At 32.6% G+C, this 26,792-nt stretch overlaps 1 protein-coding gene across 1 annotated transcript in view; it reads left to right on the top strand.

The window, feature by feature from the left end:
• Positions 1 to 26,792, top strand: part of LOC134853870 (acetylcholine receptor subunit beta-like 2) — an 83,567-nt gene that overhangs the window by 16,915 nt on the left and 39,860 nt on the right. Inside the window, exon 2 of the mRNA XM_063869822.1 lies at positions 20,894 to 21,102. Coding sequence (XP_063725892.1) covers positions 20,894 to 21,102 — 209 coding nt within the window. The remainder of the gene's footprint in view (positions 1 to 20,893; positions 21,103 to 26,792) is intronic.

Raw genomic sequence — 26,792 nt, 5'->3', positions numbered from 1 at the left:
AAACTTTCTTGGTGATTTCGATCCAACAGTTTTTGAAAATTCTTGAAAAAACCCTAGATCAGTCTCGATCATTTATTTGCATAAGCAATGCGTCATAAACTCTCAAACTACAGTTTGCTAAACAGTCTCATTAGCTCTGTTAAAAGCAATTTTTGTTAGTTTAGCCCTGATTTTAACTTGTACTTTTCTCAGTATGTCGGCCAACGGAAAAGCTGATACACAAACAAACAAATCGTTCATCAAAGTTCTTTCTAAAACTTTCAAAGGTCAATTAAGCGATAGATTTTGTTCAACATTGCCATGGGGTTGGAAATTTGATCCAGTTTCGACGGTTGACTTTTGTGAAAAGAAGCATAAAACGACAATAAATTCAGGCGCATTTGACCTGAAAACGTATGAAATCAGGGCAACTTTGATAGAAGTGTCTCCTAAATTGCCCTTTTCAACTTCTTCCCCCCCCCCCCTTCAACTGTCAGTGCTTCATTTGAATAAGTTTTTCACGCGTAAGTTAATTGTTAAGAAGTTCGGTTTATGGTTATTAAATTCTAAATGATGCCGAGCATGTTTTCGGTTTTCAAGATTTGTCTTTTAAGGGGAACGGAATAAATTATGTATTTTTGATTTGTCCGAAATATGCAAACAAGGTCAAATCTGAATATCAGTGTTCCAAAATGAAAAGATGCTTTTGGAGATGCTTGGCAGCAAGGGAGGAGGAGACGAGCTTAAAATGAAAAATTATTTTTAAAAACTTATAATTGAGCATAATTAAATCGTACAAAGATTAAAATGGTTTAAAAATAACAAACTAACAATTTTCAATCCTAATTCTGTCGATTATTGTCTGGTAAATGAAGTTGCAAAAACAAAAAGCTCTACGAAATTGAGTAATAAATCATCTTGAAGTCTTTACAGTCGTGATCATGCTGCAAATATTTTTTGGAAACGATTTCCAAATGTCAACAAGGATAGCCGGTTACTGTGCAAGTATCACAGAATGTTCCGACCATAGTCTCTAGAAAACTACGGTTTAGAATTTTTTTCCAAATTAGTGTAGTTTTTCTGTTTGGTGTGATAAAAGGATCTGACGTAAAAATATAAACAATTTAGAAGTCCAAAAAGCAGTCATAAAAGTCATAGTAAAATGGGCAAATTGGACAAAAATTTTGTAGAAAAATGACTAGAAAAACTATAAAAAAATACAAAATTTTTTTTTGAAATTTTTAGTTCTCAAAATGAACCTAACAAAAACTAGTTTTACTTGCTTAAAATGAGGTAGTAAGGTCTTAAATTAGACATAACTCAGCTGTTGTAAACCTGCTTGCATGCTTTATTTGCTCGAATTAAGACGAAAAATCAAAAGTTTTAAACCGGTTTTTCTTGACACTGAAAATTTTTTGGAAAATTTTTAATGTCGTTCAAATTACGATTGAAAGGGCTTTAATACAATATATCACTCAACCCAGTACGATGATTTTTTGTGGTACTTGATACAGGCGTGAAATACAAAAAGATAAACAACTAAAACATCCGAGTACAAAGTTCCTCCCATTTTCAGTTGTCGCAACAATAATAAAATATTTTGGGCTGAAAATTGTAGCAGTGGCAACCAAAAAAGATCAGCGACTGCTACTCGTTTGAGAGAAAGTTACGGAAAAGGCGGTGTCATGAAACTACCAAAAATCTTCCTACTTAAGATGCATTTTCATCTTTGTCCACTTTTTGTCCATGTCTTTTAAGGGGAACGGAGTAAGTTATGTATTTTTGATTTGTGCAAACAAGGTCAAATCTGAATATCAGTGTTCCAAAAAGAAAAGATGCTTTTGGAGATGCTTGGAAGCAAGGGAGGAGGACGCGAGCTTAAAATGAATAATAATTTAAGAAAACTTATAATTGAGCATAAATAAATCGTACAAAGATTAAAATGGTTTAAAAATAACAAACTAACAATTTTCAATCCTAATTCTGTCAATTATTGTCTGGTAAATGAAGTTGCAAAAACAAAAAGCTCTACGAAATTGAGTAATAAATCATCTTGAAGTCTTTACAGTCGTGATCATGCTGCAAATATTTTTTGGAAACGATTTCCAAATGTCAACAAGGATAGCCGGTTACTGTGCAAGTATCACAGAATGTTCCGATCATAGTCTCTAGAAAACTACGGTTTAGAATTTTTTTTCCAAATTAGTGTAGTTTTTCTGCTTGGTGTGATAAAAGGATCTGACGTAAAAATATAATTTAGACATTTTAGAAGTCCAAAAAGCAGTCATAAAACTCATAGTAATATGGGCAAATTGGACAAAAATTTTGTAGAAAAATGACTAGAAAAACTAAAAAAAAAATACAAAATTTTTTTTTTGAAATTTTTAGTTCTCAAAATGAACCTAACAAAAACTAGTTTTACTTGCTTAAAATGAGGTAGTAAGGTCTTAAATTAGACATAACTCAGCTGTTGTAAACCTGCTCGCATGCTTTGTTTGCTCGAATTAAGACGAAAAATCAAAAGTTTTAAACCGGTTTTTCTTGACACTGAAAATTTTTTGGAAATTTTTTAATATCGTTCAAATTACGATTAAAAGGGCTTTAATACAATATATCACTCAACCCAGTACGATGATTTTTTGTGGTACTTGATACAGGCGTAGAAAACAAAAAGATAAACAACTAAAACATCCGAGTACAAAGTTCCTCCCATTTTCAGTTGTCGCAACAATAATAAAATATTTTGGGCTTAAAATTGTAGCAGTGGCAACCAAAAAAGATCAGCGACTGCTACTCGTTTGAGAGAAAGTTACGGAAAAATGTCGGTGTCGTGAAACTACAAAAACATTCCTACTTAAGATGCATTTTCATCTTTGTCCACATTTTTTTCCATTTGAGGACTTTGATCATCTCTTTATTTGCCCGACAGTCGAAGAAAATGACAAAAAAATGACAAAAGATGGTGTTTTTTTTTCACTCAATTTTGAGTTTTAATGGGTCATTTGTTGTCATCTGAAAGATATTGGCCTGACCTAAAATTGAAAGAAATCACCTGCGAGTATTGGTTTTAAAATTGTAGAGCATTGAATTTGGTACTACTTTGACCAAGATCTTTTGAGTTAAAAGAATCAATGCATCTCTTTTTCCACCAACGGAATTAAGTTACATGATTGGTTGCTTCCTATTTTGTTGCTAGAAAGCCTAGCACAGCTATTAGAGTTCACATATTTAAAGCACTAGCTTACTTCGAAGTAATGTCATGCATGATTACTTACATTATTTGTAAATAAAATTGTGTTAAAAATTCAAATGACCAAAGTTTTGAAGTACTTGAAACTTTCGACTAATTTCCAACGTCATACTAAAAATTCAGCGGTAAATTATTGTTTCGACGTTGGAAGAAGACTTGGTGTAGTTTTTCGACTTGTTAACAATTTTCGACTGGTGAACAAAGCGTTTTGACGGAACTTTTTTGATACCATCTGAGAGATAGTGATATCTTAAGCTCAAATTATAAGAAAAACATATTTCAACGATGATCAATTTTTGTAAAGCTACGAGCGTTTGATAATTGCTAATTTGGCCGATATGGGATAATTAAAACTTAAAATTTTTGCGTACTTATAACACGCGTAAAAGCAAATTAAAGCGTTCGAAATTGAATTGAGGCAATTTAATCCCTTTATGAGAATACGAGACGCTAAACACACACCATTAATATTTTGCATAGCGAGTTGGGGATAAATTAAGAAAAAATGAAAAAAAAACTATTTTTTTTTTCGCAATTATATTGTCAAATATTCGACCAAAAGAGAATTCAATTGACCTTAACAGTCGGAACATTCAGGGCTTTGCCCTGACATACGAGTAGTGTTGTTTTATTTCATTTGATTTGTGGCAAACGCAGTTTACTATTGTTATAAAGTTACAGATGCAAAATAAATCACTTTAAATATTGCGTAGAATTTGTGGATAAAAACAGAAATTAAAATGAAAAAAAAAAAAAAAACAATTATGTGAAAAAAAAATCACATCAACTGTTTTGCTCATTTTCAATTTTTTTTTGGTAAAATCAGTTTTTATAAATAAAAGACATCGAGATTAATCAAGGCTTTGTCTCCTGGTACGAGCGGTCTTGATTCGTTTTATATAAATTTAAAACTAGAAATTTTTTTGAGCTTTTGCTTTAACCTTAAAACCTTCCCAGTTAGTTTTCAATCCGACTATGCTTTTTACAAATTCAACAGCATTTGTTAGGCATGCAAAGTGTCTGTGAAGATGACTGTTTTGTACAAGGTTTTCTTTGTGCAGTAAACATTTTTAAAAAATCTTCAAATATTTACAAATGGTTTAAAAATTTTGACTTCAAAAAAAAATACAGTAGAAGCAAAAAGAGCTTCGCTTGACGAGAGCAAATTGCCACTTTTTAAAAAAAATCTGCATTTGAGCAGAACTTCAAGATAATCAATTTTAAGCCGTTTTACTCTTCTAGTACAAGTTTTCAATAATTAAGCTTTATAGTTACTAGACCCACTCTTCTCAGTTTACTTGCAAATATTGATTTTGCAAAGAAGAAAACTTAATCATATAAAGTATTGATCCCAACAAACGTTTATGACTATCAGAAAAACTTTAGGCGGCACCTTTTCCAGCTTTTTTGCCTATTTTAACATTTTTCTTTCGACAAAAAAGATCTTGAATGCCACTTTACTCATGTGTGAGAAATGTAATATCCTTATTATATGGCAATTTGGTTGAAACAAAAGTTTCAAAAGATTAATCTTTTTATCCACCAAAAAACAAAAATTTTCTACCTAATTAAGCCTCCTTGTATTATGTTTTTTTCTGATGGTGAAACAATAAAAGCACTAGTGAACAAGTTTCATATTCCCTATTTTTAATATATCCACGTGGTCTTGAGTTTTATCCTCTTTTGTCATACTACACTTTTGATCTGGCTTGATAACCATTTTTAGGCTCTTTTTTTAAAAATTCGTGATTACCGACAAAACTATGTTGAACAAAAGTTTAGAAAAATTTGTTCTAGGACTAGGGTGTAAAAAAGTTGAACAAAATCTTTTAGAGTAAAAGAAACATGAAGTATATGGAATCTGTCATACAAACATGTCAAATTGAAAACCTTATTTTGTATTTGACTATGATTACCATTAAAAAATTCTCAAAAGTGAGTAAAATTATCTTTAGTCACACATTGTTAGTGAATGATTTTTTCAATAACAAAAATTAACAAAAGAAATTGAAAAAAAATTATGAAATTTTTGGGCTATTAATTATAGTGAGTTGAAAGCCAATATCCGCATTTTTGTTGTTTAAGCTAGCGCAAATGAAGGCACATAAATAGGGGTTGATTTAGGGGGGCTTAGGACCCTTTGGTTGGTGATGGACTCGTAACCATAAAGGGAAAATGGACTCGTTTGGTTGGTGATGGACTCGTAACCTCACGGATTCGAACCCCTCACCACCAAAGGTTCGCCATTTGGTATTATTTTTTGCATCCATTTTAGACCCGCCAACCCTAAATGTTTTCCAAGGCGCCTTTGGAGCCAATATGTACTAATTTTGAAGGGGTGCCCGAAAAAAAAACGAAATTTTGGGGAGAACTTTCCAAAAAATGCCCAAAAAGAGATTTTCTGACCTGTTTGATCAAAAATTTGTTTGCGGTCCAAATTTTTTGTCGAAAGAGGGTCTTGATAGTGTTCTGGGAGCCCTCTGGAAAATCAATTTGGTCGACGTTAAAAAAGGTCAACAAAAACTTCGAAAAATTTAGAAAATTAACCCCTCCCCCTCGGGAAAATCCATGTTGAGCCCCTGTATATGAACTAAGCATAGAAATTCACTCGCACGTTTGATAATTTTTTTCAAAGAAAGCGCGAGCACTTACCGACTTTTTTTTGTACTCACTGTTTTGCTGGCACTCAAACCATCGCCCAAATTAGATATTAAACCGCAATCTCATTTTTTTTTCAAGGATTTGACCCCATGCCGACCCAAAGGGTCACCCTTTGTACTATTTTGAGATATCCATTTTTGGTGACAGACCCTATAAATTTTTTAAGGCGCCTTCGGCGTCAATATATAATTATTATGAGGGGGGAGCGTGCGTTCTTCAAATTTTTGTTTTTTGTCTGAGGCGCAGCAAATTTGACCAAAAAAAGTTTTTTGTGTGTGTTTTGAGGGGAGCGCACGCCGAAAAAACGCAATTTTTTGGTCAAATTTTCCAAAAAGTGCCCAAAACTTTTTTTTTTTCAAAAATTTGCCTGCGGCGCAGAAAATTTGGTCAAATTGCGTATTGTTAGTGCTTTGGGAGAGCTCGGAAAATCAATTTGGTTCGCCTAAAAAAGTCGACAACATTTTCGAAAAATTTTTGAAAACAAGCCCCCCTCCTCGAGAAATTCTTAGATCCGCCCCTGAACTGAACACCTCGACTCGGGTTAATAGGCTTAGTTTTTTTTCAACAATTTACTAAGTCCAAATCACGAAAAGTGTCACCATTTTTAATTAAATTTCCAAACCTTTCAATTGGTAACCCGTCTTTTACCTTTCTTTTATTTACATGCCATGAATGCTAATTCTAAGCACTGCCTCAAATAGGTTACTTGAATCCTTAGGGAATAAAGAACAATATAAAATGTAAATATTCGAAATGAAAGCGGAGGTTAGAGGCAACTTAGCGCTTGCACTCATTATACAAAAGTATTTCGAGCAACAATTTCTAGGCAAAATAAATTTCAAATAATTTGTTTTAACTTTCCATAGAGTTTCGGTTAAAAAATTAGCAGCAGCGATGAAAAGTGTCTGAAGTTTAAAAAAACATTCCAGCATTTTTTCGTTTTGCTTAGCACAGTGGTGATTTAAATTAGCCGGATAAGTAGGCTCCTTTTTATTTGTGTTGATTTATAAAAAGCCATTTTGAAACGGCAGAAGTTTTTGATTCCAATCTTGTTCAGTTTTTTTACAAGATTTTTTGTTCAGTTTTTTTACGAGTTCCGTAAAACTCTCTATAAGAGAAAATACCTAGAAAATTAAGAGAGAAATGAAGATACAGACGTATTAGTATATTGGAAAGTAAGACAAAATTTGGTTTTTTTTATCAATTGGGATATTAAGACGATACATACAAGATAAATCATAAATGTAAATTATTAAAATAAATCTGAAATAATTTGAGATTTTTCGGCCAATATGAAACCTACTATACCTGAATAGTGTACCGAGGGGAAGCAACACCTTGCAATCTTTTTAATCAAAACTTTGCAAATAATTCTTTTTTTTTCGGCACAGTTTATTAACAGACATTTTGAGAAAGGGCGCAACTAATGCCAAACCAAACAACATTTTTGGTGAAATCTTTTCAAAAATTGGGTTTAACTACGGCAAATTTTTCCTAAAACGGCATGTCGCATAAATCATTTCTCTATGAGGTCAATCTACGGCTTCAGCAGAGCTCAAAACGTTCAAATATGCAGACCAAAAAATGTAGACACAAAATTTTCAAAAAAACTGCGCATGCCTCTGGATTCCGCAACAAGCGAATATAGCTAGTTGTTCTGGATTCCGCAACTGTAAGCGGATTCCCCACTTGTACGTGGGTTCCGCAAATTTATGCGGATTATGCTTACCATTTGCGGAGTCCGCTTGCAGTTCGTGGATTCCACTTACAGTTGCGGATTCCACGACAGCTTAAATTTACTAAAGATATATATAAATATTTATTTGTGGATTGCACAAACTGTTCCAGATTCCGCAAAATGTGTTGCAGATTCCGCAAATTTTGTTGCGGTTTCCTAGTTGCCTGTTTTTGGAGCGATTTTGAGCAATAGAGTGTTTTAGCTATTTGTTTGTGGAATCCAAAACAGCAAAAAAAGATCAAAGAAAACTAACAATGTTGCGGATTCCGCAACAAATCAGATTTTGACATGTCGCGGAATCCGCTTACAATTCACAAAATGCACAGTTTGGTCTCGTAATGAGTCTCATTTTACTACTTTTTTCGTTAAAAAAATCAAATTTTCCTTTTTATGATTTCTAGTTGCCACTCTTCGTTTAATCATGCTCCGAGTTTTTTTTTACTGCTGAATATGATTTCAATCAGTAGGTTTCGAGCATTCTGATGAAATTCCAATTTACACTGTTCTCGTTTGTTCGATAAATGTATGAGTGTAGTCATATTTTCCTTTCAACCAAACTGCTAAAAAAACTTCTTAGCAACTCTTTTTGAGTGCAATTAGCTTAAATATAATCTCTCAAGTTAAAATAACATGAGAAAGTTTGTTTCGAGGTTTTCAGATTGTGTAGTTGCTAAGATGCCATGACACTGATAATGGACAAGGACGCGCTCTAACTTGACCTTTAGCTTCAGGTCAACCTCCACTTGACCAATTTCGGCCGCAATAGTGTTAACACGCAAAAATTTGAGTCTGGAGTGTGGTGACAGAAAAAGAAAGATTGGGCAAGTTTGATTTCTTTTGTGGCAAAAACCAACGAACCATTAAAATTAAGCTTTGCATGAAGTGTTTCTAAGGTAAACGAAAGTTAAGTGATTTATCATAAAACAACTCGTTATAGGGACCAAAACCACACCCACATACATCAATTTGTTTACTAAAGTAGTCAACTTCACCTGAAAATTTAATTGTAACACCAATTTTAAAGGACAATTTTACTGTTCAAGGAGAGATAAGTCTAAAACGCACAGACGAGCCTGGCAAGCATGAGAGAGTTTAACAAAAAAGAGCTAGGGCTACTTGATTTTTAAAAAATTTGATTAATTTCGAAAGATTTTGTTGATTTTTCAACAAAACGAATTTGACCCACTGATTGTATTTTAATTTCAAAACAGTTTAATTGATTTTTATAATAGAAACTGATATTGGTTCTAGATGAAGCTACTGATTTGGTTCAAATACGATATTCTATCCCTGTGAAACGGTTTCAATCATTATTGATTTTCGTCAAACACTCGTAGTTTCGTCGCATAATTGATACTAGTCATATAATTGATTTTCGTTTAAAAATGCCAATTTAAAAATGCAATTTTGTTCATTTTTGGGATACTTTCTTCATTTTTGGGATCCATCTGACATAATTGGGCATTTGGTTCATTTGGTTAATAATTAGGAAACCACCCAAAACAGTAGGAGCAAAACAAACGGATTTAATTGCAGAATTGTAAAGTTACTATTTTTATAAATACTAGAGAAGCAGTTATCTCCATATAATGGTCTAATATCCTTAACTTTATCACGTGAGCAGATAGAAAAAAAATCAAAAAAAAGTTTTTCAAAAACGTTCAATGAGTTATTTTTCTTAGACAAATCCGTCCTCGATAAGTGCTGTTGATATTATTTTGTATCTGAAACAAATAGCTTAGCCTCTTCATGCTATTGAAGTACGAACAACTCTTGAAGCTCTTTTGAAACCGTAAGAATTTTGAAAAAGAGTCACATGCTATGCTCTGGAACGAGCTTTTAAATGTTATCATTTTTAAGCTTTGCGATCTTTAGCCTTGCGATCGTGAGTTTATCAAGAAATCTAATTTGTGGAGCAATCAGTCATTCAGACTTTTCTTATCCCGACAGCGCAATAAAAATTCCCTTTGGATTGTAGGCTGTTTTGTCATTTAATTTCAGTTAACCCAAAGGAACGTCATACATCCTTATAGAGCAAGGAAAACAAGTATTAAAAAACTTTGAAAAAGTTTGAAGAACATTGAAATGGCTTCGCAAAATTTGGCTAATTTTTTCATCATTTCGTGGAATGTGATGAAATTTACACTATGTGAAATTTATTGCCTTTTTTGCAATAAATTTTTTGAGAGAACTAAGCGTGGAATTGGCTCGTGCAAAGTAAAACAAACATTTTGATCACTTTTTGAATTATCTGATATCGTTTGCAGCAAAACTCATTATAATTTCAAAATGTTTTTTAAAATGATGAGTGTTTTTTCCACTAAATTTCAACCCACATAAGGGCAAATTAAAATTGAAAGTTTTTGGTCCAGTAATGCAAAAATTGCATTACTTAGAGTGCCTCTGATCAACTAGTCATGAGTTTTTGGCCTGATTACTTCGCTGCTTAACGCTACGCGTTAATAGATGAAAACTAGAAATTTCGCGCTATATAACAATCGCAAACTGACCAAGTTGGCAAACTAGAAAAAACCATAGTTTTACAAAAACAATTGCAGGTGCCACATTTTCTTATTTTTGACCTCCAAGCATCAAATTTTTTCTAATGCAAAAAAAAAACACATTCAATTGTTTGGTGGTTTGTAACTTGAAAATTGTCTAGAAAAAAACCACCCTAGCACAAATGTTTGTCATTTTTTCTTTAAAAGGGAAGAATGAGCATATGATTTGTTACTGATTGGCAGTTGAATGCTCATTGGCAACAAAAATTTATCTCTGTAGCCTCGAAAAAAAAAATACTGATTGGCAGTTGAATGCTCGTTGGCAACAAAAATTTATCTCTGTAGCCTCGAAAAAAAAATTTTTTTAAAATCAAATTTATTTTTGTGGTTGACTAATTCTGAGCTTTTTTTTCACCTCAACCGTCTCTACTATTTGGTTTTTGATTTGGTCATTAAAATTTAATATACTTATTTTGCTGGTTATATTAGACTCTAATTGAAATGAACCTTCCGGTGTCGTATCCGGCTCAGCACTAAACCCAAATAGTGGCATATAAAATTTCCGTTCAAAAGTCTGTCATAACATTCAGAACTATTGAGCCTCGTAAAACTAGATATATATATCAAAGTGTTTAGATTAGTTTATCATGTTGTATTTGAAAGCAATGATAACTTGAGCTATTGTTGGAGTTTCAGCTCAGCTTTTTTAGCAGCTGCAGTCAATTCTTACAAGCTATGAATACCTGGTGGATGTCTATAAAAAATGTTTCTCATAAATTTTCATACTATGAATCACAAAGCTCATAATACAGTTTTATGGTATGAAAGTTTGTAATTATGCTATTTTCTTCAATTTTTTGGTCAAAAATGAATTTTTTTGATTATATTTTAAATCCAGATTATCAAAAAAGGCATTTCGTATTTTTTCATTGTATGAACAAAATGCTTTTGATGCTATTTTCATATTTTATTTTTTAGTCTATGAAAAGGTATGAAAAAGTATAAAAAGCATAGTTTTTTTTCATAATTTGAAATAGTGATAAGCATTTTTTGTTAACCTGGGAAGCTTAACTTAGCAAGACGCCTGTAAAGCGCTTACAAAGTTATTTTTGTTCCAATTCTCGAGAAAAAACAACGGACAATTTATGTTTGGAGTGGTTTTTTATTCAGTCAATTTTCGCAATCGAAAATAACAGTTTTAACAACAAAATTTTATACCCGATTGCAAAAATATATTTTACCTCCAATGTTTTTTTTGCAAAGTTCTGGTAGTTTGAGAATAGTCAATTTGGCCGTTCTCTGACTAATTTATGCGCGCTTTGAAGCTTCTATTCATAATGATGAGAGTTATTTACGCGTGACGAATTATTCCGCACAGCCAATGTGTTCTAAATTTTTTCGAGGCTAGCTAATCGGTCGTATTAATTTCGTACTACTAATATTTTTTCACTTGAGCTTCGATAATGTCCAAAACGTAAAATTTTCCGACATTTTATTCTAGCAGAAACGATTCGAGAGCAATTAAAGAACAGCCGGAACATTCATGGCTTTATGCCCTGATATACGGCAGTTTTGTACTCCTGTGTGCGTGTTAGCACCAACAATTTTTTTCTCACCTGTCCTTTGAACACCCCATCGCACGCTGATCATTCCTGAGAGATAATAAGTTTAATATTTTTTGACCCTTTCATTTTGCTTGACAATATTTTGCCACCCTGGTCTGGCTGGAGTTTGGAGCACTCCGTGATTTGAAATTAAAGTTTATAGGTTCATTTGGATTCTATCGCTTCTATTTTTTGCGCAGCATAGCCGAGGACAAATAGGAAAAACGATTATGTTATCGAAATGTAATTTTCGGTTTCACTTAAAGGCTTGATGAGGCAAAAAACAAAAGCAATTGGTTCAAATCACAAAACAAGGTCAGCTTTGGATTGTATCATATTGAAAATTTTATTTGCGAAGGTGCACTAGCGACACTTTTAAATTTAAAAAATAGCAAAATTCTTAAGAAAGTGAAAGCAAATAGCACAGAATATTCTTCCATATTGGTTAATAAACTACCAAGAAAAACATTCCTTTTTTTCACTTACTGCCGATTTTTGTGCATGTCAAGATAAAAAAAACTGAGCGAAAAACTAAGACTTAGGTTTGTTTGATGTTCATAGATTAAAAAGGGAATTGTTAACATTTTTCTTCGAAAATTGATGAGAAAAAAATGTACCAAGTTTTTTTAAATTGTTGTAATTTTTTTTTTTGAATTTGAAGCTTTTATTCAAAAATTGGCGCTTAAGAACTTCAATTTTTTAAACGAAAATAAAAAAATTTTCTTGTCTTGAAAAAAATCAGCGGTTTATCTTTCTAAAAAAGGCTTGTTCGGTCGTTTTTTGTTCCGACCATTGAAAATGGGGAAGAACTTTATATTCGGGTGTTTTAGCTTTTAATTTTTTTTGTGATTCACTTAAAATCAAATCCACAAACAAAATTGGGAGTTTTTTCAGTTATTGATAAAGCCCTTCAGTCATGATTTGAACGATATCAGTTTCGAGAAAACACGTTTTAAATTTTTGAGATTTGGTATAATTTCGAGGGAATAAGGTGAGCAAGCAGGCTAACAGTATCTTAGTTATGCTTAAATTGAATCGTAACGACTTAGTATTTTACAAGCAAAGTTAATTTTTGGAGGTTTTTGGCGGCATTTTGGGAATCAAAAACTTCAAAAGTTAAAAAACTACTGCAAAATCATTTTGCGAAAAAAAAGTAGATTTTTTTTCAATTTTTTACAGTTTTTTTTGTTAATTTTTCTACAATTGTTTTTTTTTCTTCCAATTTTACTGAGACTGTCAAATATGTTTTAATTCTAGTTTTTGTTCGGATCTTTTTATAACAACGGCAAAAAAGACACTTATTTAAAAGTTAAAACATTTTTTTAATTTTTATAAATTAGGTCGGAACATTCTGCGCTACTTGCACAGTAACCAGCTATTCTTGTTTCTTGTTTCTGCTCTAAAGATTGTTTTGAATGTTCAACAACTTGTCATCCTTGAAATTGTCTGTGGTTTTTTAAAAACAGCATTCATATTATCGCACAACAATTGCATAATTTTTGACAGATACCACAGTTTCATAAGAACAAACTTGCGTGAGTATCTGAAGAAAAATTTGAAACAGCTTTTATGGCTCTATTTTGAGGCCAACAATTATGTGGCGCAAAATCTTAACTCAGGTGCGAACTTGTTTGTTAGCAATTTCAGAATTTAAAAATATTTTTCAGAATAAACATAGTCAAAATTAAAAGGGTTAACCAACGTGCAAAAGAGAAATCTTCGATAATAATTTTCTGCTTGAAACTGATTTTAGGTTTTTGACATAATTTAACGACAGATTTTTTTGCAATGCTTCGTTCGTGTTTTCCGTAATCAACTTCATTGAAATAAAATAAACCAGTGAACTGTAAAGTCGTCCATTAGCATTGCGGATACAAACACAGTATCTAACAATGATGGTCATCCAATAAACACACAAAGTATACACAAGATTCAAACCATACTTCAAGGTCGTATCTTCAAAATTTTGTTCATTAACAAGCGCAATTTAACCCCGCAAGATTTTTTCTGAAACTTATAAGTTACAAAATCCTAAATACTGTGCAATAATCCTTTATCTTTTTGGGCCTCCGGCAGGAAGACATGCTTTTTTGTCGTTTTAATTAGGTACACCACGGATTTTTTAAGGCAAATTAGCGTTTTTCTAATAGAATCACTTTTGATTTTAAGTTCTAACAAGCGTTGTAAGATTATACACTATAAAAATCGATTTACGACAGCCAATTTTTAAGTAAATCAATTTAGAGTGGATTTAAAATGATTTTTTTTGGTTGAAAAAATTCAACGTTTTTATCAAATAAATCGACTTAAACCATTTTGGATGGATTTTCTACAATTGAAGAAAATGCATCATTTATCATTTTACTTAATTATTGCGTTCGCTTTGAAACTCAATCAAAATTTTGCGTACAAGAAGAGTCGCAATCAAGTGTTCTCAATTGGAGATACCTATTTGAGGTCATAGTCAAAAAATGTCAACGAAAGAATTAAAAAACCACTTGGTTTACAAAATCGAAAATATATTTGAAACAGGAACTTAATCAAGTTGGCCAAACAAAGACTCCACTTCAGTTTTAGTTCCAAAAAAAATTCTACAAGCCGTTTCTTTTTTAATTAGATGCTGCGCAGAAAATGTGAATCGGACAGAATTCCAACGGAGATTTCTAGCATAGGAAATACAGATCTTAATAGCTGACTTAATTCAGTCTGAGCAATCAAAGACTACCCGGTGTTTTTAACTTGCACTTTTTATGTGATGTGGACCAAAAATTGTTATTGAATTATCGTCATAAATTTTTTTCACCCTAAAATAGATTTTTGATATTGATCCAGCCTGAATATAACAGGAAAACTGCGTGATATTTTCGCTAATGCAAGTAAAGTAGGCTTTTTAGCCCTCTCAATGTCACGCAGCAAAACCTAAATATAGAAAATTCGCACCTGCGCTGACAATTTTAAAAATCTGTTTACGCTAGTGTATTACTACGTATATCAGTTTTTTTTGTACTAAACTGTTTTTTTAGTAGAAAAAAAGTCAATTTATTTGCCTAGCAAATCATGATAAATCAATTTGAATTGATTTTTCAATTGGCTAAAGCCCATCAATTTCGTTTTTTTTTCGTTTGTTTTGAAACCCAAACGGAGTCTTCAGGAAAACTACAGAGATCTAGAGTCAATAAAGGAGAGTTTTTCCACAGCAAACTATCTAGCTTAAGGAACTTCTGAACTTCGAAAATCTAAGTACTCTCGCTTGAATGCAAAACCATCTTATATGTCGCAAAAATTTTTCTTCGTAGCGTCCCTCATGAGAGAAGGACCAATTGTTCTAATTTCATTTATTTGCAGCCAATCAAAATTGAGAAGTCAAAACATTCAAAAAAATGCCAAAACCTTCGAGTAAGCGAATAAACCCAGGTAACTAAAAATAATGTTTTTTGATTATCAATAAGCAGATATGTGCATTTTCAAGCATTGCAAAATAGAAGTCAGTAACCTATTTTTACTATAAAACAAATAAAAGAAAAATTTGAAAGTTGTATTGCCTTTCTACACAAATTGATCAGCAAAAGCTTGATTTGCTGTTATTATTGTTCCAACTTTCGTACCGAAAGTAACAAAATATTTGTGCTCGGGGTGAGTTGTTTCTTCTTCAGACAAATTTCGACTTTTTAACTAGCTATTTTTGACAAAATTTTTTGTCTCAATCGAACAATATTAATGTTTTGAGCTTATATTTGAAAAAATATTTCACCTGTGAATGTTTTTGTAAAGTAATGGGGGTTTAAAGATTGGAATTTTGGCCAATTTGGGACAATTAACACGCGATATATTTCGCGCTATTAACGGAGATTTAATCCGTGCTAGAAGTTAATCCAAATTGGTTGAAAGAAGCTTATTTGCAATAACTTATTTGTTAATAGGTGCAAAGCCTATCACATGTACTTTGTATGGCACGTGAGGGGATGATTTTTACAAAAAATCTCAAATTTAGAAAAAAAATTCATTTTATTTTTTTAAATTAAATTTTTCAATGTTATTACTGCTCCATAGACCTTAAAAGGCAGTCAGAACATTCAGGGCTTCGCCCTGATACGAGCAGTCTTGTTCGTTTTCTGTTAATAAAGACTTCGAAACTGTGCATTTGAGAGCAACGAGACAAATCGAATAGCCCAAAAAATATGGAAGCTCCTTTGAATCTATCCCGTCAAATGGTGAGGTGAATAATTGCTAGGAGCTATAATCGCATATGCATAGCGGTTGAGTTAATCCGATACAGGGGTGAACACTTTTCTTAATTGGGGGTATATATTGGAATTCATAGCTAAAAATCCACCAAAGGATAACAAAATTGTTTTTATTAATAAACTGAGTTTCACTTGAAAGAGGAAGCTAATCAAGTTAGCCAAATAAGTAATCCAGTTCAAGTACATTTCCAAAAAATTTCTCTAAAAGCCGCCTCGTTCTTTTAATAAGATGCTGTGCATAAAATAAGGATAAAAAATGCGACAGAGGGGAAAAACAGGTCTCACAGAGCTGACTTAATTCTGCCTAAGAAATCAAAGGCAAACCGGTGTTTTTAATTTGCTCTAATTATGTGATGGGGAGCAGAGATTGTAATTGAATTATCTTCAAAGATTTTTCTGTTGCCTAAAATAGATCTTTGAAATTGATTCTGCCTGAGTATAATAGAAAAACCGCGTGGTAGGGTCGCTGTTGCAAGCAATCAGCTTTTCAGTCATCTCAAGGCTGCGCAGCGAAATGGAAGAAACTTTATATGCCTTTGGCATTTAAATTGATTATGAAAATTACCACTTATTGAATTTAATACTTCACTTACAGTTACAGAGCAGTTCTTATCAATTATTTCATGATAATATCTATCAGCCCGGGGGCTATTCGCAAGCTCGAAGGACCGAATGGGCGAAAAAACTTGTAGGCCAATGACCGAAGACAAAATTAGCCGAAAGCCTATTTAAAAAAAAAAACAAAATTGCCATTCAGTTAAACTGAATTAAATGAAGCAATATTTTGCCTCATTGATTACGAAACCCTTGAAATATAAAATTTTTCCCAATTTTCCGGCGGTCAAAGACAAATTGAAAATTTTGCAGATTTTTATATTCGGCCAATATCAATATTCCAAACCCTGGAAATGTTTACTTTTTTCCAAATTTTAGATTACTGAAATGTGATTGGCTGATTTTTATTTTCGCGCATTCGGTTCTTCGCGCATGAGGGATTCCATCTATCAGCCCTAATGCTTCTCACAAAAAAGTGGATGATAATTTGCTGGCAAAAAACTGTTCGGCTTACGAATCTCAATCATGTTAATCACGTAAAACTCATTTTGAGACCAGGAGCCATTGCTTTAATTTTCAAGTTTTTAAATTTTTTTTCTACTTTTTCAAACCTACAAAAACTTCACATTCTAATCTTTTCCGCAGTTAACAAACTCAAGGTTAAAAAATTTATATTTGTTTACGTTAACTGAAAAGAAAACTGCGGCGTGCAGTTTTCATGTAACCATAAACGTAGTTCGTGCTGTTTTTCATCAGGAAAAAAAATCTCAGGGATAACTTTTTGTGCTTTGAAACTCGATTTTTTATTCAATTTCAATTTAACTTCAATTGCTTACAGGAGGCTCAAATTGCCTATAGGAAAAGACTCAAAAACTCAAAAAACATGATTGAAAGTTGGTTTTAATATTTTAAGATTTCATAGATCTATTTATTCGGTTTTCTCAAAATGGACTAGATGAAAAAAAAACATGCTAAGAGATTCCTAATGATTGAGCAACTTGAACTGAGTTTTTTTCTCGGATATTCGAAAATTTAAAAAAGATTTTAAAAGTAGTTAATCCTTGTTTTCGAACTCATTGGGTTCTTTGGCATTTTTTTATTTGTCGTTTATGAGCCGTATTTAGAAATATGATTAGTACTATGCTGCTCGCAGTGGAGCCCTACGGATGCTAATTTCAATTTTCTTGAAGTCAGGAAAACAGGTTAAAATTGACGTTTTTACGCAGTTTTTAGAACGTTCTAATGAAAAAATTCAATTCAATTTCTTGAATGCAACATTTGAAGCAAGGAAATAAGATGTTTAAAGTAAGAAAAAAATGAGGAAAATAAAAAAAGTATAAGACTAAAGGTAGAAATTATTTTTAAAAAAATGTTAAACACAAGATAGCATTTCTTAATCAAATAAGTTTCATTTAAAACAATAAGTCAAAATCTGTTTTTGAGAACTACGAAAGTAACGCTCATTTTCTGAAGGTACTGAAAATTGTTTGCAAATGTCTGACTAAACGAAAAAAAAACGACAATAATTAATATGAAACGTAACAAAATTGATTTTTTTTTGTAAAAAACTAGTAGTAAAACATTCAATTATATCAACAATCGATTATTTCGAAACTTTAAAAAATCTGATTTGAAAACAAAAACTATTGCTTTTTATCAGCGGACTACCTGATGCTGATATTGTTAGTTTCTGTAAATGATTAAGTCAGTAGCTTGCCGAATATTGTTCATCAAAGGAGAGCGATGTTGATAAAATTCATTCCGACGCCGGTAACCATTTTTTTATGGCGTACAAAATTGCAAAATGTGTACAAATTCAAACAATTGAAAAAATTTGGATCAAAAATGTTTGCATTTTTAACAGATCTTGAAAAACTGCTGCATGTCGTTTGCATTGTCAATGACTGAAAGTTTGTTCACGCTGAAATTTAGTTTGTATAGGGTTGATTTTTTCTAAATAACGTTACGTTCAATTAAATTTCATTTGCTTAAAGAACGCAAATTACGCTCGCGAACAAAAAAATTTGAAAAGCGAGAGTAAAATGAATTAGGATCAACAAAAGATTATTGATTCAGTTTTCTCAAATTGGAATTAATTTTTTTAAAATGTGGCTATCATATCTGCTGCCCGGTTTTTTAGAATAGTGTTTTGGGCCGAGTAACTTTACTTGGATGATTTCATCAATACATGCTATTTTCTTCTCATTTTTAATTTTCAAAAACGAAGGTAACGGAATACTTTGTAACCGACTTTTGTAACGAAGCTAACGGAATACTTGTGCTCGGGGTGGGGTTTTGTTCTTCAGAAAAATGTCGACTTTTTTAGTCATTTTTGACGGATTTTCTTATCATTAAAAAATATTGTTGTCTTGATTTTAAATTTGAAAGGATATTTCACCTGTGATTGTTTTTTGTAAAGTTATGGGAATTTAAGGTTTGCCATTTTGGCTAAATTGAGACAATTAACGCGCGATATATTTCGCGCTATTAACGCGTAAGCGAAGATTTAACCAGAAAATTGTTTCAAATCAGTTTAAGGAAGCTTATTTTGCCATAATTGTTTGTTAATAGGAGCAAAATCTATATCTTTGTACTTTATATGGCGTGCGGGGGGATGAATTTTACAAAAATTTCAATTTTTTTTGTAAATATTCTATTTGTTTTAATTACATTTGATTTTTTCATGTTATTACTGCTTCATAGACCTTAAAAGGCTGTCGGAACATTCAGGGTCTCTCCCTGATACGAGGAGTCTTGTTGCTTTTTGCGTATTTTAGAACTCCGATATATTTTGATTTATGTAGTGAACTCAGTTGAAGCTTTTAAACAAGATGTTTTGGCCAAAATTCGAGACATTTCTTGCAAACAAAGCAGTTTGTCCCCAAATTTGTAAAAATTATTTTGGAACTATTGCAATGTTTTATTTATTGTCAGCTTCAAAGAGCATATTTGACCTTAGTTGAACAATTTGGATAGCATTCAATGCTTATGCATTGAAAAAAAAACTTTTGGCAATGTTGAGGTCTTCATGTCCTGACAAAATCTAATACAGTATTTCAATGTTTTGAAAAAATTTTGGTTCAAAATTCAATAAGAGTAACAAAATGACGATGTTACAATAGCATAAAACTTTTTATTAATACTGCTACAAGCAGGGGCGGATCTAAGATTTTCTCGAGGAGGGGATATTCAAACAATTTTGTCGGCCTTTTTTAGGTCGATCAAATTGATTTTCTGAGCTCTCCTTAATCAGCATAAAAACCTAAATGAAAAAACAATAAAAGACGCAAAAATGAGTACTTATTATATATGTTTTTCGACTTGACTTCAGTATTTTTGGTTTTAAGTGAGTTCGAATCTGTATCGATTGTTACCAGCTTAAAAGTCTATGGGAAAAGTTCAATTTAATTGATCATATTGGCAACAAAAAATAGACAAAACAATCAGTTTTAGGAGAGAACGGATTTTTAGAGATTTTTAATCTATTAATTTCATTTTCAAAAATCCATTATAATCCATTGTAATCGATTTTATCAATTTTATTAATTGTTGTTTGTTCATAGTCAGTGAAAATTTTGTTTTGTAAATAAGATTGGTTTACTCTACTTTTTGCCACTTTATCCCCGCGTACATACCCGCTCAATGCTCGACATCCGCCCCTTCTTTCAAACCCCTCACAACCCTTGCTCACCTTTTATGTTGCGGATCGCCTAAAGGGGGCTAATGGCCCAGAGTGTTTTGCGGGTGGTGTTCCGGATAGCCTTGAAATGTACCGAGGAAGAGCAACTGTTTGCTAAGTTAAATTTATTCTGTTCTGGCTGAAACTATAAAAAGTTCCAGCCTTACAAGTTATTGTAAGTGTTAGTTATGGATCATGATTAATTAGTTCTAAGCATTTTACAGAATTAGTTTCTCAAGAATATAATAGGATAAAATAAATACTTGTTTTGAACTGGTTCCAGTAGTTTGTAAAACTATGACAATCATCAACTTTTTCTGAAACTTGTTTCGATTGGTTTAATGCAGATGTAGTTGTGTAATTTAACTTTTAAAAATGAAGACGATTTGTCCGAAAGAGATATGATCAGCAAACCAGCTTTGCAGCTTTTCACGGAGAACTGCAGCTGTTTTTCTGCTTTGATATTACTTCGAACTTAAATTTTTAGCTTAAATCTCAGCTTAAAACTGAAGAAATAACATTTTTTTAAAATTGGTTCCAAGTTAACTTATGTTAAGACGATTTAACCACGAGAAAAAGGCCAACATACGAGCTGTTCAGCTCCTCATATTTGAACGGCAGTTGTTCCGTTGCTTTAATAGTTACAAGGAATTGTTAAATTGAATTGGAAATTTAATTTCAGGAGCAGCGGCTGAAGGCTCTCTACTTTGAAGTGTGGAAATGGGAGGACCAGTTTCTCCAGTGGGATCCGCAGGACTACGGAGGAATCCAAGAGGTCACCCTCAGTCGGGAACAGGTGTGGATGCCGGATATTGTGGTGTACAATGAACTGGGCGACAACTACAACTATTTCATGAAGGAGAACCTCATACCTGTCAATATTAACTACAAGTTAGTAGTCCCATTTTTACAATGAAGTTTTTTTAAAATATTTCAGCCTTTTTGCAATTTTCGCTTACTAAATTAAAGGGCCTAGATTTAATTTGTATTTTCCGCAATATTTTTTTTTGCATTTTTGAATATTCAATTCTGATTGGACAAATTTTAATTTCCATAACTCGTTCCCTGCATTATTCGGGAAGCCACCGTCAGCCTCGAACAATTGAAAATTCAAAGGTTCCAGATGAAAAACTTGACCTTAAAATTTTGAATTACAGTTGTGACAACATCACGAAGTGAACAAAAGAAGATACGGATTAGCTAGTGTTTTTTTACTCAGTCTAAGGTACATTTTAGGTACCATATAGCGTCATGTATTCTAGCAAAAGCAAAATTTTATTTTTCTTGTGAAGAAAAAACACCAAAAGACTAGCATCAATATCGAGATATATTGGCCAGAATCATTTCGTTTTTCAGATTAAATTGGACAAAAAATTGAAAAGTTGGCGTTCCCAAATCAGTAGCCGATTTAGAGGGGGATAGTTGGACGCACTCCCCTCCCCTCAGGAATTAGACCTTCTGCCAACCCAACGGGTCCCCCTTTGTACTATTTTGAGATATCCATTATTGGTGACCGACCTCAAAATTTTTCTGAAGGAGCCTTCGGCGCCAATATATACTAATTTTGAGGGGGGAGCGCGCGCCAAAAAAAAGCAATTTTTCGGGCAAAATGTTCCAAAAATTGCATAAAAAAACCTTTTTTTGGCCTGTTTTTCAAGATTTTGCCTGCGGCGTAGAAATATTGGTCAAAATGGGTTCTTTACAGTGATTTATGAGAGTTCAGAAAATCATTTTAGTCAATCTAAAAAAACGGCGACAAAATTTTCATTCACATCAATTGTTTTTAGTCAGAAAAATAAACAAAAAAAAAAATTATGAAATGTTCAAAAAATTTGTCATAAACTGAAACCATTTTAGGAAACTTTTAAAGAGTTCAAATAGTGGTCAAAGATAAATAATTATAATAAATAAAACTAGTCTCAAATCCAATCTTAATCATCATACTAATCAGAACAATTCTAACATAATCGTAATAATCAAAATATTTGCGCCATTTAGTACTTGATAAAAAAAATTCAACAAAAGTTCTGAGCCCACCAAAAAAAAACTTCAACAAAAATCGATGACATGTAGTATAATAAAAATTAATGTTTTTTAAAAAAATGCGTTAAATGATAGACCAGAAAAATTCCTTGATAAAAAACTTTTCAAGGCTTTTGAAGTCCCGAAAAATACACAATCACCTGGATATTTTGTATCGGAAATCAAAAGGCCAACGGAAGCTAGCATGCTAACAATACACGAGCTAATAATGTGAGTTGCAAGTTAAACTGAACATTTTTAAAGAGTTTTCGCAAATTTTTTTCATCTGAAAGTAATAATTTTAGAGCATTTTTTTTACAGGGATTTCATATTGACATTTTACCAGGAGTTGCCAAAAGTGGCTTTTATTGGTCACTTTGAAAGGAGGACATCTTTTTTTAACAAGAGCAAGCAGTAGTTTGGAAGTATGTTCTTTTTTCATAGCTGATAGAAGGCATGTCTGTAGAGGAAGTAAAAATCATCCAATTTCTCACATAAAGTCACCTACGTCAGTTTTTTGACAGAGCGTCAGTTTTTAGGAAGGCGTCTTAAAAAATAATGGTCTGCACCAAAAGTGGGTTATAAATATAATCAGATGAATGAAAATACTAATATAAAGATAGCAACAAAATTGTAAATTTTGGCTCCTATGACGGTTAAGACCAGTGGTGGATGTAGGATTATTTCAAAAGGGATAGAGATTTCCAAAAAAAAATTTTAAAAAATTGATTTTTAGGTCCCAAATTGATTTTCCATGCTACTTCAAAGAACTACAAGGGCCCTGTTTTGCCAAATAAGTGCCCTGATTTGAAGACGCTGTTAATAATCTCTTAAAACCAGCATGCCAAAAAGGGATGTCGGGAAATGCTAGGGTGTGTTTGGCTAGGGGGTTGAATATAACTTTTATTTAGAGGATTGTTGCAACGTAGTAGCTGATCGGTTGCAGTTTGCATCACTGAAGTTATCATAACTCACCACCAGCAAAATTTCCCTCAATATACGGATATGAAGAAGAGGAAATAATTAAAATTTGAAATCTGGTCACTGAAAACAAGATAGGAATTAGTTTCAGTTATATTTAGAGATGAGTGATTAAATTACATCCGTTTTTTTCAGATTTCATGGTTTTAGCAATGTCTTTCTTGCAACAACGATGGTTTTTTTCAGTCGCTATCCTGAGTGCAAAAAATTAATTGGATGTCTTGTAGTCTCCGAACTTCTTTTTATTCCAAGTCCGCTTACAGCTAGGGCAGTTTACGAGAGGAGTTGATTATGGCAGATATAATCACCTGATAATACAATTCTGTTGTGCTTATATCAAAAAATCAATTTCCTATACTTGAGGTTCATTTTTACAATTAGTTTGCTACTCAAGAAAACTTGCCAAAAAAATTGAAAAACTAAGTATTAGGTGAATTTTTGATATCATTCAAGTGCAGTCATTGAAAGCTACACAAAAACGCAAGCAAAAAAATATGATTTAACCTTACTCAAGTTTTGCAATGCATATTAAGAATGCATATGCATATTACTAACTATTGAGAAAATTGAATTTGCATATCACTAACTATTGAGAAAATTGAATTTGCCTGCAATTTATAAGCTTCAAAAACGTCCTGTTCATTCTGAGATGTATGCTCTCGCAGTTAAACGAATCAATTTAAAAAAAATCTCAAATGCAAAATTTTTACCGCACGATTCAACTAATTTCTTTTTATGTAGTTAATTCCAACTGGGGCTTTAAACCTAGATTTGAGCCTTAAAACCAAAGTTTCAACTGCTATTTTTTCCGAAAACACTTGTAGTTTAAAATGTTCCTATTAGATCATTAGTCAGCGTGCAGTTTTCTATTGTTACGACAATCAAGCAAAATGCAGAATATATATATTCTGGTTGGTTTTTATATTCAATTTAAATATTCAGACGATCTTCAGACCAAAAACATTGTAGAGTGGAGATTGATCTTGGAACATTCGTGTTCCCACGCGGGTGTGCTCGCAGTATTCTAAATTTGTGATGGAGTGATGTCAAAGAGTGATGAAGGCAAATGTTGCTTAGATCCATTCCAGAACAAATACGGGGGACTTTTCCTGTCAATTTTATTCGACGCAATTTTTTACTTTAACAATAAGCATTTTTGGCTCCTCTTGTTTTATAAAAAGTTGCTCAAAAACTACTGCGTCATTCTGAGATCAATTTATTTTAATACGAGGCCAAACTGCTTTTTTGTGCTTATGAATGGATTCTTCAACAGGCTAAAATCAGATTTTTGGCGGACTCCGCAACATGATATTCTTTGAAATTCTTTGCTGGTTTGGATTCCATAAGCAAATAGCTGAAACACTCTACCGCTCAAAATTGCTCCGAAAATAGGCAAAAAAAGAGGAAAAGTCCTTGCGGAATCCAGAATAATTTGTGGAATCCACAAACCAATGATAAAATATAGGTATAATCAAATCGAGCTGTTGCGGAATCCGCAATTGTAAACAGAATTCGCAACTTTTAAGCTGAATTCGCAAATAGTAAGAGAAATCCGCATATGTTTGCTGATTCCGGAAACGTAGATAGTTGCGTCTAGAAATTTAATTTTTGAATTAAAAATTAAATCTATTTTTGTAGGTCATCAGCGAGACTGCTTATCAGTTCAATCTCATTTACTGCCAACAGTTTGAACTCACGAGCTAAATCTCAAATACTGAAAAACTGAACACCTTTCCGATCTCAAATACTAAAAAAAATGAACACTTTTCCGATATTAAATACTAAAAAAATGAACACTTTTACTATCTCAACTACTGAAAGAATGAAAATAAACTTAAGTAAACTATTTTATGGGTTATAATGCTGAATTATTAATAAGTTTCCAAACACTAAAAAGCTGCAGTTGAACAATGTTTTAAAATTTGTTGTTGCATTCCATTTACAATATTTAAATCCTTGCTTTCAGTTTCCGCATTTGCTAGATAATAGGTTTAATTATAACTCCTAATAGTTGACGCAAAGATTGGTTCAGTCCAGCATAACAAACAAAACTACATCCACTTATTGTTGAAGAATCCGCCTGCTTTTGCTGAATCCGATTACAGTTGCGCAATCCAGAACAAATAGCTATATTAGCTTATTGCGGAATCAGCGACGAAACAAACGTGCCGACAATTTTTACATCACAGGTATTTGTACGCGGAATTCGCGGAAACTTTGTAAGTGGAATCCACTTACAATGTCGAACAAACTGAAAGAATTTTTTTCAGGAATCCAGGAACATACAGACAACATATTGTGCGCCTATTAAGTGCACAAATGGCTTGGTACTTTTTTAAAAATTGATTTTCAATCACAAAATTGGATATTTCAGAGTGAAAGTGTCCTATTTTTAGTGGCTTATTCGTTCATATTTTGAGACAATTTTAATTTTGTGGCTCCCACAAAGGCTTTGCCGACCCGCAAATTTTAACAGAAGATAATTGTGGCAGTAACTATTAAAAATCATGAGCCCTCCTTAATAGTTACTATATTGTTAAGGTTACTTTATGGTGTGCTACGAGAGTTGTTGGCTCTTCTATCGCTCGTTTAATGGTCCATGGTGTGCGGGAGGAGGCGAAGATAGATGAATTAATTTTTATTCGATGTACGGGCAAATATGGTAAAACAATAAAAAATAGAGACCTGTTTTTAAACCGTATTGCTTCATAAAAACTTTGGTAAATTCTTACTTATTTCCGAAAAAAAATTATTATGCTTAAATTTTACCAACAGTGAGAAAAATGTTTTGAAGTTTTGACTTTCACTTGGGTGGCTGTATAGTTACAATAGTTGTTACACTCAGCTCACTTTGGTTGCTCGAACGCGGAAAAAAAACAACGACATTGTTCCTCCTAACTTCAAAAAAAAACTACAAACACACGTGCCTTAATATTTGTTTCCTTTCAATTGAGTTGCACAATGGAGTTTTTTTTAAATAATAAATTACTAAAAAAATTCATCAAGATACATTCGAAATCGAGAAAAAAGCATTACGAGGCCAAACTGTGCATTTTGTGAATTGTAATCGGATTAGAATGTAAAGTTGTAAGCAAATTTGAATTTTAAGCGCAACAGAATAAAAAAAGAATTAATGGGGAATCCGCAGCTTTGCATTTTTTTAAACCTTCTAAGCTGTTTTGGGTTCCACGGACAAATAGCTAAAATACTTTACTGCTCAAAATCGCTACAAAAACAAGCAATTCTGCGGAAACAAAATTTGTAGAATTCACAATAAAACTTGCAGAATCTGAGACAGTTTGTGGAATCCACAAACAACTCATAATATACTTGTTTAGTAATTTTAAGCTGTCGTGGAAGCCGCAGCTGTAAGTAGAATCCACAAATTGCAAGCGGAATCCCCAAATTGTAAGCGGAGTCTTCGAATTGTAAGCGGAATCCGCATAATTTTGCAGATTGACTTACATTTGGGGAATCCACTTACATTTGCGGAATCCGGAACCACTACCTTTATATGCTCGCTGCGGAATCCGCATCAAAACTAATATGCCGACAATATTTACGTTGCAAAAATTTGT

Source organism: Symsagittifera roscoffensis, chromosome 9 (assembly GCF_963678635.1).
Source record: "Symsagittifera roscoffensis chromosome 9, txSymRosc1.1, whole genome shotgun sequence".
Lineage (NCBI taxonomy): Eukaryota > Metazoa > Xenacoelomorpha > Acoela > Convolutidae > Symsagittifera > Symsagittifera roscoffensis.
This window is presented reverse-complemented; position numbering and strand designations above follow the sequence as displayed.